The sequence below is a fragment of the Mastigoproctus giganteus genome, chromosome 11, assembly GCF_048544385.1.
Source record: "Mastigoproctus giganteus isolate SK-2022 chromosome 11, ASM4854438v1, whole genome shotgun sequence".
Taxonomy (NCBI): domain Eukaryota; kingdom Metazoa; phylum Arthropoda; class Arachnida; order Uropygi; family Thelyphonidae; genus Mastigoproctus; species Mastigoproctus giganteus.
In genome coordinates, this window is record NC_143585.1 from 14,507,571 (window position 1) to 14,520,481 (window position 12,911).

Below are 12,911 nucleotides of genomic sequence, written 5' to 3' on the forward strand. Positions count from 1 at the left end.
GGGAAGGATTTGTCACCCTTTTTAGGTTGTTATTCGGTTTTTAGGAGCATTAGCAACTAAGGCCATATTGCTTCGGGGATATGCGGTAGTCATTGCCCGACCTTTCCGCATCCTCCATATTTGGTGGTCACAGGCTCGAACCCCGGTCTAATCAAGAAGCATGTGCTACACACTGCTGCTCCTGTCCACCTGGCTAAGGGAGCCGCCACCCTTTTTTAGGAACTGGCTGGATATGAGCAAATTTTCAAGCAGAAGGAACAACAGCCAGTGGAATGAGAAAGTGTAAAAAAGGCAACACAGTATATGGAGTAAGCAAGCTCAGGAGAGCCCAGGTTTTGAGAACAAGTGGAAAAATACCATCAGGATCTGGAGCATTCTGGGCAACAACAGTGTTCAAAATTCTTCTGACATTCTTTTGATGGAAGACCACAGGAGGCACTGAATGGAGTGTACTGGGAATGGTAGGAGGTGGTTTACCATGATCATCAATAGAATATTTAGAAAAATACATTTTTCCTACATCTCTCAAAGGTGTAGGAAAAAATGAATAATTTCCTTATAGCTTAACTTTATACTTTATATACTTTTACATATACTTTTTATGACATATACATAAACAAAAACATATACTTTTCATGACAACTTAAAGTGCTTACTCTTTAGAAGGTGGAAGAGTTAAGCCTTCAGACTCAACACCATCAATGGCATCACTTGCAAGATGAATTCTGGATATATTAATATTACTTGGCTCATAATTTAAGACATGTGGTGTAAGTGGCCATAGTCTAATTGATGAATCTTCAAAGGCCCCAGCAAGAAGAGAATTGTCACAAGCAAGGCTTACTTGACATGGTCTGAAATAGAAGTTTTAAAAGCTTTAAAACTTTGCATGACTGAAAAAAAGTCACAAAACAAGAACCAATGTTTCTTGCAAAATTTAATATGTAAATATTTTTAAAATCAAATAATTACAAAATACAGCAATACCTCACTTAGCATGGCTTCAAACGGCACGGCTTTCACTATAACATGCTTTTCAATTAAGTTTAAGTTGAAAATTTACTGTAGATATTAAAACTCATACAATAGCCTAGACACGTACTTTATATATATGCTGCAGTGCCAACTCTATTGTCTCACATGCACATGTGCTAATAGCTCCATCAAGCAGTCGGTGGCAACATGCAACAGTGTTCAGTATTCTTAATTCTATCCTGACAAGACGACGTGATAGCTTTTCAAACTTTTCATTTCACAATTTATTTTTACCCCTTTAAATATGATTGAAAATATATCTGCATCTTGGCTAGAAATCACTGTGAACAATATGCATTCTGTTTGGCAGCATGTTTTGCCCTATTTGGCAAATGATTTCACTAGTTTTGAATCACAAGTTCAGACAACTGCCAAACACATTGTGAAGATTGGAAAAGACTCGGGATTTGAAACTCTGGACCCTGCCAACATATGTGACTGCATTGACTCACATGCAAATGACTTATATGATGCAACTCTCCTTGAAATTGACAAGCAAAGTGCGTATGAAGAAGAGGAAAACAATTCTGAAGTGGCACCAAAATAATTTCAACAGAAGAATTAGAGAAAGTTTTTCGGGGGGGGGGGGGGGGCATGCAGGCCATGTCAGCGACATGGCCTACAATGCGATCATGAATGGAGATCCGAATGTTGAACATAGCATCAAGATACGGCAAATTTTACAAGATGGGATTAGATCCTACAAAGACTTGTATGCCGAGAAAAAGAAGAGACGACTTCACCAGAATTCATTATTGAAATACCTAAATAAACAATAAAGCTTTTTTCTCTTCTCTCATGATGTTACTGGCTATCCAGTGCAAATTGTTTATAGATTTATTATAATTTGTTTATAGACTGTTTCTCTGGTAAGCATTCAATTAAAACCCGTTATAATTATACCTCAACCAGCATGGTTTCACATAACACGGAACGGTTTTGGTACCAATTATCAGTGCTATGCGGGGTATTGTTGTAGTTCAACAATATAAAAAATCTGAAATACAATAGTAAGTCAATAAATAAACTGAATTTCAGCATAGTTTAAAAATAACATCACAAAAACACTGGAATATATATTTTAAATGAGTCAAGGAAAATTGATCGCCAGCAATTTTTATGACAACTTAAACCATGTCAGTTTATCGCGTTTTACTGTCTAGAAGCAATGAGATGTGTTTGGTCAAATCATAAAAAGTTATTTTTTATTTAAGTTTCTGCCTTAAGCTATGATTAGCATATTTTTGGAATTCTATGAACTGTTAGGGAATAGTACGGAAATAAAAAAAAAAAAACACTTGTATGGAAATATGTAATTTAATAGGTAAATTATGTATTTTAATAGTTACATGTATCACAAAAATAGTAAAAAAATCCATTATTTGAACAATATAACAATTGGTTAATTTTAAACTAAACTAATTATAACATTAGGTATGTCACTGCAAAAATTCAAAATGAATGTTTATGCAATCTTCAGAATCAGTCACGTTGGGATAATTAATTACTAAGAAACTAATATTTACAACACAGTATGTAAATTATTAATAAGAAATATTATGCGCTATGCTGCTTAGATAATCAATAATATCACCCAGTTCATCGTATGCACTAACAAGCCTTTTAATTCGTAAATCACAATCGCGATACTTCTTTTTTTTTTGTCACCCGGATCACTTCCACTTAAGTTAAAGGAATTAAGTGGGTACCTACCTAATTCCAATTTTGGAAAATAACAGGCAATTAAATTAAAGCACCTGCAATGGTATGTATTTCTAGGAAATGTATACCTAGCATATAACTTCCATTTTTAACTGCACTTAATTCTTAAATAACACCTACAGAAAAGCCATATTTTCAATTTAAAATGACCAATAAATTTATATAAATTATATGTATTGCCTGGCGATAAAACATGATAGCGATCATTTGTAAGCTATAAATTGTTTATAAACTTAAATTTTCTTAAACTTTCGGCGGGCGATAAACTTTCCTTGACTAAGTCTAGGAAAGTTTATCGCCCGCAACTCACCGCCAGCAATTAATTGCTAGCAGTTTACCGCCGCTTCAGTTTATCACATAAACAATTTATAGCCTACAAATATTGCCAGGCAATACATATAATTTATATAAATTTATTTTTAACTTAAGTAGAATGTTTTAGGGAAGTGGGGGTTGGGCGGGCCAATTAGGGAGGTACTTATATATTTATAATCTCTTACAATCACAACATTTTCTGATTTTGAGTTCATTTTTCATCCTTTTGAGTTTGTGAACACATCATGTCGGTGGAATTTTTGAAATCACAAAAAGGAAAACCGAAATTGTGCTTTGGTGGGCATTTGTTTCATAAAGATAGGCAAAATGAAACAAAAATTCATTGGAAGTGTCAAAATTACCAAAAAATCAAATGTGCCGCTCGAGTTACTACGGTAAATAACACTATCGTTAAAACATGGAAGGAGCACAATCATTGTGGAGACGCAGCAGGAGTTGAGGCAGCACAACTTCTTGATACCATTCGAACTTATGCAGAAACAACAAATAATACGCCTCATAGTATTATTTCAAGTGTTTCGAGAATCTGTAGCCAAGCAGCAGCCCCTAAGCTTCCAAGTGTAGATGCAATGAAACGAATGATCCGAAATATAACAAATCGAAATTTTGATGGCCCAGTTCTTCCAACGTATCGTAGAGACATAGTTTTTACAGAAGAATATAAAACATCATGCAATGGAGAATTGTTTCTACAATTTGATTCTGGACCCGAGGACAATCGTATGTTAATTTTCAGTATGAAAAGAAATTTGCAGTTGTTAGCGCGAAATGAACACTGGTATGCCAATGGGACTTTCAAAACTGTTCTCTTATTTTTTTATCAGCTGTATACGATACATGGATTCAAGGAAAAAATATTGCTTCCATTAGTTTATGCATTATTGCCTAACAGGTCTGAGGAAACGTATGTATCTCTACTACAGCAGCTGAAAGTATTGGAACTGGCTATGTCCCCGCATTCAATAATTATAGATTTTGAGATGGTGATGATGAATGCTTGCAGAAGAGTTTTTCCTGACGCTTCGCAATGGGGTTGTTTTTTCCGCTTTTCACAATGTATTTTTCGTTCCATTCAGAATAATGGATTGAAACAACATTATGAAACTGATGCTAATTTTTCTTTAAATATGTAAATTTTGGCAGCAATTGCATTTGTGCCCACTCAAATTGTGACGGTCGTTTTTGAACAATTGTGTGAAAATGGTGTTTTTCCTCCAGAATCGCAAGAAGTTGTTGATTATTTTGAGGATACATGGATTGGACGCCCAACCAGACGACATCTTCGTCGACCATCAAAGTATTCCCATGAAATGTGGAACGTACGCCAGCTTGTTCTAGAAGGATTACTAAGAACAAATAATTTTGTTGAAGGGTGGCATAGAGGATTTGAGGAACAAGTCGCTGCTTATCATCCCAACATTTGGAAATTTATCGATGGCATTAAAAAAGAACAAAGCATTAACGAAATGCGCATTGAACAATATTTAAGTGGAAGTGATACGGGCAACAAAAAAAAAAGAAGTATCGCAATTGTTATGAACAAATTAAAAGGCTTGTTAGTGCATACGATGAATGGGGTGATATTGTTGATTATCTAAGAGGTATAGCGCATAATAGTTCTTATTAATAATTCACATACTGTGTTGAAATATTACAGTTTCTTAGTAATTAATTATCCCAACGTGACTGATTCTGAAGATTGCATAAACATTCATTTTGAATTTTTGCAGTGTAAATTATGACATACCTAATGTTATAATTAGTTTAGTTTAAAATTAACCAATTGTTATATTGTTCAAATAATGGATTTTTTGACTATTTTTTGTGATACATATAACTATTAAAACACATAATCTACCTATTAAATTACATATTTCCATACATGTGTTTTTTTTTTTTTTTTTTTTTATTTCCGTACTATTCCCTAACAGTTCATAGAATTCCAAAAATATGCTAATCATAGCTTAAGGCAGAAACTTAAATAAAAAATAACTTTTTATGATTTGACCAAACATCTCATTGCTTCTAGACAGTAAAACGCGATAAACTGAAGCGGCGGTAAATTGCTGGCAGTCAATTTTCCAGACCCCATTTTAAATGCCATCACATGCTACTTCTACACATGTACTTCCAGTAGCCAATAGGCTTTTGATACATCAGAAAAGACTCCTGAAGAATGCAGATTACACATTGTAGTTTGAACCTCTATATTATCACAAGTGAATTTGCATCTCCCCCAACCGAAGTGCATTTTCAGTAGTCTTATTAATGTGAAAATTCGAAAGTGAAAGACCCAGAATGGTACGTGTAGCAAGATCAATTTTCAACTACAGCAGTGCATTCCAAAATTTATTGACACAGAAACACTATGCATGTGTCAAAAATAATTCAACATCTCATCTAGAATTTTGTAATTATTCAATATGTTACCATTATTTGCTTCTCATTTTTAAATGCAATATTGTGCAACTTACTTTGTTTTGGTGGGGGAGAGAGAGAGAGATGTGAGGTGCTAAATACAAGCATAATCAAGGTTATATGACTTCGTCTGCACCAGTTATTAGCTTTCAAAGAGAAAAATGTGTGGGGCATACCAGCTAGAGAGCGTGAAGCACGTGAAGAAATAAATGTATCATATTTCAATCAATCAATTACATTAATAAAATACAGCAACAGGACATCAGAGTGAAAACAATGTCACGAACATTCTCGTATGAAATACCAGACATCCTTTCGGGCATGACGGGACACCCGTCATGCCCGAAAGGATGTCTTTTGAAAGCCCCAAACAGCATATATTCCTGCACTGGGTTGATAACATGTGTGTGTGTGGGGGGGGGGGGATATAGTGCAGGAGAATGGTGACTGGTGTCACCATTTTCCTGCACTATTGCACCATACCAGTACCAAAAGGTAATATCATTACCTTCCAGAAAGAGCCTGGTTTTGACGTTTCTATCTGAGTGGAAGTTGTCTCTGGTCCTTAGCAAAATTATGTACTTGTGTCTTGTCTGATGATATGCATCAAAAACTTGTTTATCCTTGCTCTAAACCAGTTACTATGAAGGCAAACGAGTTTCTTAGCAAATCTGTGTAATATTCTTTGTGGTTGCTGAGCAGCCAATTTGAGATTTATCTCATGCAGAACTTATAACAGAGCAGTTTGATTTTGATGAAAAAAATACTTTTTTACTTCTAATGAAGACAAAGGGCTGAATATTTGACTATACCATGATTTTGATGAGAAAAAGACTTTTTTACATCTAATGAGGACCAAGGGCTGAATATTTGACTTTATGGTTTAGGCATATGCTAGACTTAGAATTCCACTATCAACAGTTCTGCCTAATTTCTAATATATTTTTAAACTGTAAAGCTGAATAACTAGGTGAATCCACTATCCATACATTTAAAAATCTGAGACAGTAAGCCTTAAAAGACAGCTGCTTTTAAGGCTTACTGACTTCTCATTGGCTCTTGATCTATTAGCAGAAATGTATATTAAACTGTAAGTAAACAGAAGTAAAACTGCTTATGTTATCCATTTTTCACTACTGCCTACTGAATTTAGGCTAATTCAGTTCAGAGGAGCATTCACAAAATCTCCAATTGATACCAATCTGCTAGAATAATCTAAAATCTCCTCCAAAATCCTCTGGCTAACTATCTCAGGTCTAATAACTGCTATATTTTCTATTTATACCAGCAATAAGCATAAATTCTACTTCTACTCCCTCTTCAACTCAGGATCCATGAACAGGCTACCAGTGCTCTGTAGCAAGTGCTGATTAGGGAAAGAAGTTAAATCCTATGTATTATTCAAATTTACTAACTTGGCCAAAGCATCAACAATTTCTACCAGAGCATAATAAATTAACTGAAACTTGAGTTCTTTCTCAAAATCCTTCTGACATTCTTTTGATGGAGGACCAATCTAGTTTGGACTGATTAATAACTGCTTCACAATTGTTGCAAGCTTTGGTGTAGGTAGTAAATGAACCTGGAGATTTTGACACAAGCCAATTACAATATGCAACATTCTTCTTTTGAACAGCCTTGCATATTTATTGGAAAACCCAAGTTTAGATATGGGACGAGATTTTAAGGTGGAGTGTGGAATAAAGGATTCCATCCCTACAAGAATAATATCACTGACATGATCTGAGTAAACACTGACATCAGATTTGAAACAGTAATCAGACCAAGGAAAAGAAGAAAACTAATCTCGTCAATCATCCCATTCTGCATTCATGTAATGCCAAACAACACAAGGTGGAGAATAGCCAAAAGAGAAATGCTTCGTTGGCAAAGAGACCATCACCAAATTGTGATCTGAGGTGCCTAGAGGACCACTCACTTCGACCATATATTTAGAAGGGTTGTTTGGGAGAAAAAGATAAAGCATTTTGGTTGTGCAGTTAGAATTGCCTGGTATTCTGGTAGGTAAATGAACAATCTGTGCCAGATCATTAGTAATTGCAAAAGCTTCGGCATCTCAACCAGCTGAGTTCATGTGACTAAAAAACGGGAGCCAGCTAGAGTTGTTGTTATTTGGTTTTTAGGAGCATTAGCAACTAAGGCCATATTGCTCCGGGGATATGCGGTGGTCATTCCCTGACCTTTCCGCATCATCCGTATTTTGTGGTCACGGGCTCGAACTCTGGTCTAATCAAGAAGCGTGTGCTACGCACTGCTGCTCCTGCCCACCTGCTATGGAGGTGACCCAGCTAGAGTTGTGAACATGAAAATTACAATGGAAAATTATCTCACTGTTAGGAAAGTTGGATTGGAGAAAGTCAAGTTTCAAAGAGAACTGGATCGGATTTTAGATTTTTCTGGTGCATTAGTAGCAGTGGCTCAAGTTTCAAAGAGGTGAAGTCAAGGAGCTCCAAGTGATTACTGGAGTTGGTTTTTTTTTTTTTTTTTGTTTGGTAGTTATTGGCGCATCGGCTTCTGTGGCCATAGTGCACCTCCCAAGGTTTTTTACAGTACTTTGATCCAAGCCCGAGGCGGGATTCGAACCCGCAACCTTTGGGTTGCTAGGCAGGCGCTTTACCCACCCGGCTAGCCCGGTCGGCTACTGGAGTTGGGAGAATGATAGAGGCAACAGATGAATATGGCAAAATGTGGTAGAGAGATTTTAAAAACCAGAGAAGATCAAAAAGGGAGATTCCAAATTACTATGTCTCTGAAAGGAAATATCAGAATGGACATATGCACAAGTACCACCTTTGAAGTGAAAGGAATCATACCGTGAATAATTCAAACAATTAAGATTAACAGCGGTTCAATCAACCGATAACTGGCATTCTTTCAGGAAAAGTTCATGGGGTTTGGATGACTTTAAGTGGAAATGGACATCACTGAAATCACATATATTTGTCAAATGAATGAGGAAGTGTTTGGGAGGTTTAGATCTTTTCACAGATAAGTTTGTTCTATTAGTTTGACAATTCATGATTTATTCAGAAGTAAGAAAAGGTGGTGAGGATATGCTGTATGAAGTAATGAAATTTTAGATACAGTATACACATCTTAAGACACCCAACGCCTTGACACAACACGGCCTCGACGATGCTCCCCCCCCTGCATACATACTACTCGGACTCCCTCCAGTCACTATTTGGCAGAGTAGAGGCAGGAAGATTACACAATAGCTGATCCAGAAGCCTCCTAGAGAGTTACTGATAGATTCGATCTGGTCGCCTATCTAGTGGCCGGCCTGCAATACCATTTTGGAGATGTACTTCGAAATGTAAGGAAGACTAGATCTCGTCATGATGTCCATCATAAGCTCAATAGACATCAATCATACTACATGATGGAAAATATGGGGGGGGGGTTGCTGAAGCTTTGTTCTGGAGAGTAAACATGGGTTCCACCATTTCAAGCCTCCAATAAGCACTGGTTGATGAGAGTCATCTACTACCCCGTATTGTCTGGTAACATGGGGAGAGGCATTTTTCTGCATGGTGTGGGTGCCATACCTCAATCGCACTGCTTACACTGGTTCGCACCAGGGTGGTCACCTATACCGTTTATCAGGACTTGTACACGGAGGCTATACCCAGGGTTACTAACAGTCTCACCATCATGACTGTGCAAACAGATGATTTGGCTATCACAGACCTACCAGAGTTTGCCAAAATTAAGTCCACCTGAATATCAGTTCCATCAGCATTTTAGACTCCCAAAGAACAAGCACAGTTTGGCATATCTAAGAAAATGCCTGCGATAGCTTCAAGGACCAAAGACTGTTCTTCTGAGCTAATATAAATAAATTTGATAGGTCCATAGCTAAAAAAAATACATAGAAATTTCAAAAAATATAATATATATCAGCATTAGCAACTAAGGCCATATTGCTCTGGGATTTGTGATGCGATCTACTATTCAGAATTCTTATTTTAAATTCATTCGTATTTAAAATTTTAATTTATGCAAAGTTTGTGTCTTCATGTCATCTGCCAAGCTTTCAAAATCGGGGATATATGTGATAAGGCCAACAGTAAAGAATCTTCTGTATGCAAGTCCATAAGAGGACAGCGATCCTTCGTCTTTGTTTGTTTCAAATATGAAAAGGCCGATTCACACAGATATGTGGAACCAAAACAGGAATTTAAAAGTTCACTGCATTTTTTTACATTTGGGTACTTTACTCGGCAAACATATTTCCAAAAGTCTTCTTCTGATGATCTGGCTTTTAGGAAGATATCATTTCACAATCAAATAATTTCATTTTAAAGTAATATTTTCTCCATGTGAAAAATCGCAGCGATTTTTTTCTACAATTTGTTTCGTATCTAAGTGGACATTAAATGGATAAGAAATATATTGAACAATTGTCTTCAATTGTTTTAAAATTACTGATTCAGGTTTCAAAATCATCAACAACCTTCCCAATTTCAGAAACATATTTCTCACTATTTTGCAAATGATCGAATTTTTTTTTTTTTGAGATCCTTAGCCATTGCCAAATATTGATATTTATATGCAGAAATACTACTAATCATGTCACCCACATTTTTATTTTTTACTTGTAATTCCAAATTCAGATCACTTTTATTAGTATTTCCAGTGGTCAGGAGTGAGAGTGCGTAGCACGTGTTCCTTGAGCGGACCGGGGTTCAAGCCCGTGACTACTAAAATAAGATAAATATTTGTATTGACGATTTATTGTAAACTCTACTGACTTGTTTGTTGTGCCGGAGTATAAACAGAAAATTTATTTTATTAGTAATGGCCACATGGTGCAAGAAAGCCTATGGCTTATGCTGCACCAGCCAAAAAAAAAAAAACCTCCAAATAAAACAATGATAAAAAAATAAAAAAATAAATAATAATAATTAATAAAAGAAAAGGAAATTAAACCTATCATCCTATGCGCTTCCCTCACCTGAAGGTACTATCCAGATGACCTTTGAATTTCCCCAAACTGTCAGTCTCTACCACCCATGTAGGCAACTTATTCCAGTAATTTATAACTCGCTGGCTAAAATAAAACTTTCTGCAGTCCAATCTAAACATTTCCCCCCCTGTAACTTGAATTTATGTCCCCTAGTTCTAGCATCATTTATAATCTTGAAAATTTCGTCCTCATTCATTTTACTGATGCCTCTAAGAGCCTTAAACACCTCAATTAAATCTCCTCTAATGTGTCTAGTTTCCAAACTCTGCAACCCACATATTTGAAGTCTTTCTTCATAAGGATGCCCTTTTGCCGATCTCACCAGGTGAGTTACCAGTCTTTGCACCCTTTCAAGAAGCTCGATGTCTTTCTTTAGGTGTGGTCTCCATACTTGAACACAGTATTCCAAGTGTGGTCTAACAAAAGCCTTATATAATGGGATTATCACGTCCCTATCTCTACTTGCAAAAATTCAATAGATCACCGATAGGAAACCATGGGCCTTCCTTGCAACCTGTTTACAATGCCCAGAGAATTTCATGTCTGACCGTATCGTAACACCCAAGTCCCTTTCCTCCAGTACTGGGTTTACTTGAACTCCACCAAGTGAATAAGTCATTTTGGGATTACTGTTTCCCAGGTGTAATACCTTACACTTTGTTGGATTAAAGCATAGCTGTCATTTTTCTGACCATTCCTGAAGTCTATCTAGGTCTCTCTGAAGAAGCTTAGCTTGACAGTGATCATTAACTAATCTACCAATTTTAACATCATCTGCAAATTTAGACATCACGCCCTCTTTCCCTTCATCGATGTCGTTTATGAAAACAGTGGTCCTAATACTGATCCTTGGGGAACCCCACTTCTTACATCAACCCAATCTGAAGAATAGCCATTTATCACAACCCTCTGCCTCCTGCCCTGAAGCCAGCCTGCTATCCATCTAAGGATTTTTCCAGTGATTCCAACCTGTTCCAGCTTATAAAGCAACCACTCATGTGGGACTGAGTGAAAAGCTTCGCTGAAATCTAAATAAACAATGTCGAAATTATTCCCTAAATCCAGCTCATGAGTGACCCTTTCAAAATAGCGAACCAGATTTGTTAAACATGATTTTCCCTTTACAAAACCATGCTGAGTATCCTTGAGAATTTCAATTCGATCCAAATGATCCTGAATTCCACCCTTGATCATTGCCTCCATGATTTTCCCTACCACTGAAGTCAGACTGACAGGTCAATAATTTCCCACTTCACTCTTAGAGCCACACTTATGTACGGGAGATACATTGGCACTTTTCCAATCCAAGAGAATCTCCCCAGAGTCTAGTGATGCTCGCACGATTAGCCTCAATGGTTCAATGCACTCACATGCCACCTCCCTTAAGATTATAGGGTATATTCCATCAACTCCAGGAGCCTTACTGGCCTGTAGGCTCGAAAGTTTTTTCATTAAATAATCTTGAGAAATTTCAATATCATTAATTACATATTTTTCAACTTCGCTCCCACAATTTCCCATTGCCACAAAAGGTTTTTCATTTGTAAATATCAATGCAAAATAACTGTTGAGTTCATCTGCAACGGCAGCTGGTGTATTTAATACTATCCCCTTTTCCTTAAGTAAAGGTCCTATCTGGTTTGTCCTGCTCTTCTTGGCATTTATATATGTGAAGAATTCCTTATCCCCCTCTTTGCTCTGTTTGCTAGTGATTTCTCATAAACTGCCTTTGCCTGTCGAACCTTTTCTGTGGCTCTATTACATATCATCTTGTAGCTATTATAGGCTTCAGGACTTTTTATTGCTCTGTAACCTTTCCATGCCACCTTTTTTTGCTCAAGTAATGTGGCAACTTCACTATTCATCCAACTTGGAACCCTCCTCGCGGAGTATTTTTTTAATGGTAAATACGCATTGAAAGCATCTGTGATTAATGTTTTAAAAGCATACCACAGTTCAATTGTATTCATTCTTTGTGCGATATCTACCCAGTTAATAGAGGCCATGTAGTACCTTAAGGCATCTTAATTTCCTATTCTGAAATTAAAACCCATTCCTTTGCCTTTTACCACTGCTACCTCTCTCATCATCATCCAACGTAGAACTCCATGATCACTTCCTGCTACTGGTCCCTCTACTGTCAGCCCTGTTATGTCATCTGATTCATGATGAGGTCTAGGTTGTTCTTTTCTCTAGTACTTTCCCTGATATGTTGATACAAATAACAGTCATCTAGTTGATTTAAAAACTTTGTTCTGCATGTTGAGTTTCCTTCCCATTTACTCCAATCAATTAGAGGCAAATTGAAATCACCCATAATAAGACATTGACGCTTACTTGCCCATTCCATTTGCATGTAGAGGCTTTCGTCATAATCTTCACAATCACCTGGTCTGTAGATTACTCCTAC

The 12,911-nt window shown here is 36.7% G+C and overlaps 1 protein-coding gene across 2 annotated transcripts in view; it reads right to left on the reverse strand.

Moving 5' to 3' along the window:
- The window catches only part of LOC150077731 (TAF5-like RNA polymerase II p300/CBP-associated factor-associated factor 65 kDa subunit 5L), a 157,697-nt gene that overhangs the window by 71,467 nt on the left and 73,319 nt on the right, over positions 1–12,911 (reverse strand). For both annotated transcript variants that reach the window (XM_090384735.1, XM_090384734.1), the window contains exon 8: positions 657–854. In XM_090384735.1, coding sequence (XP_090240861.1) covers positions 657–854 — 198 coding nt within the window. The remainder of the gene's footprint in view (positions 1–656; positions 855–12,911) is intronic.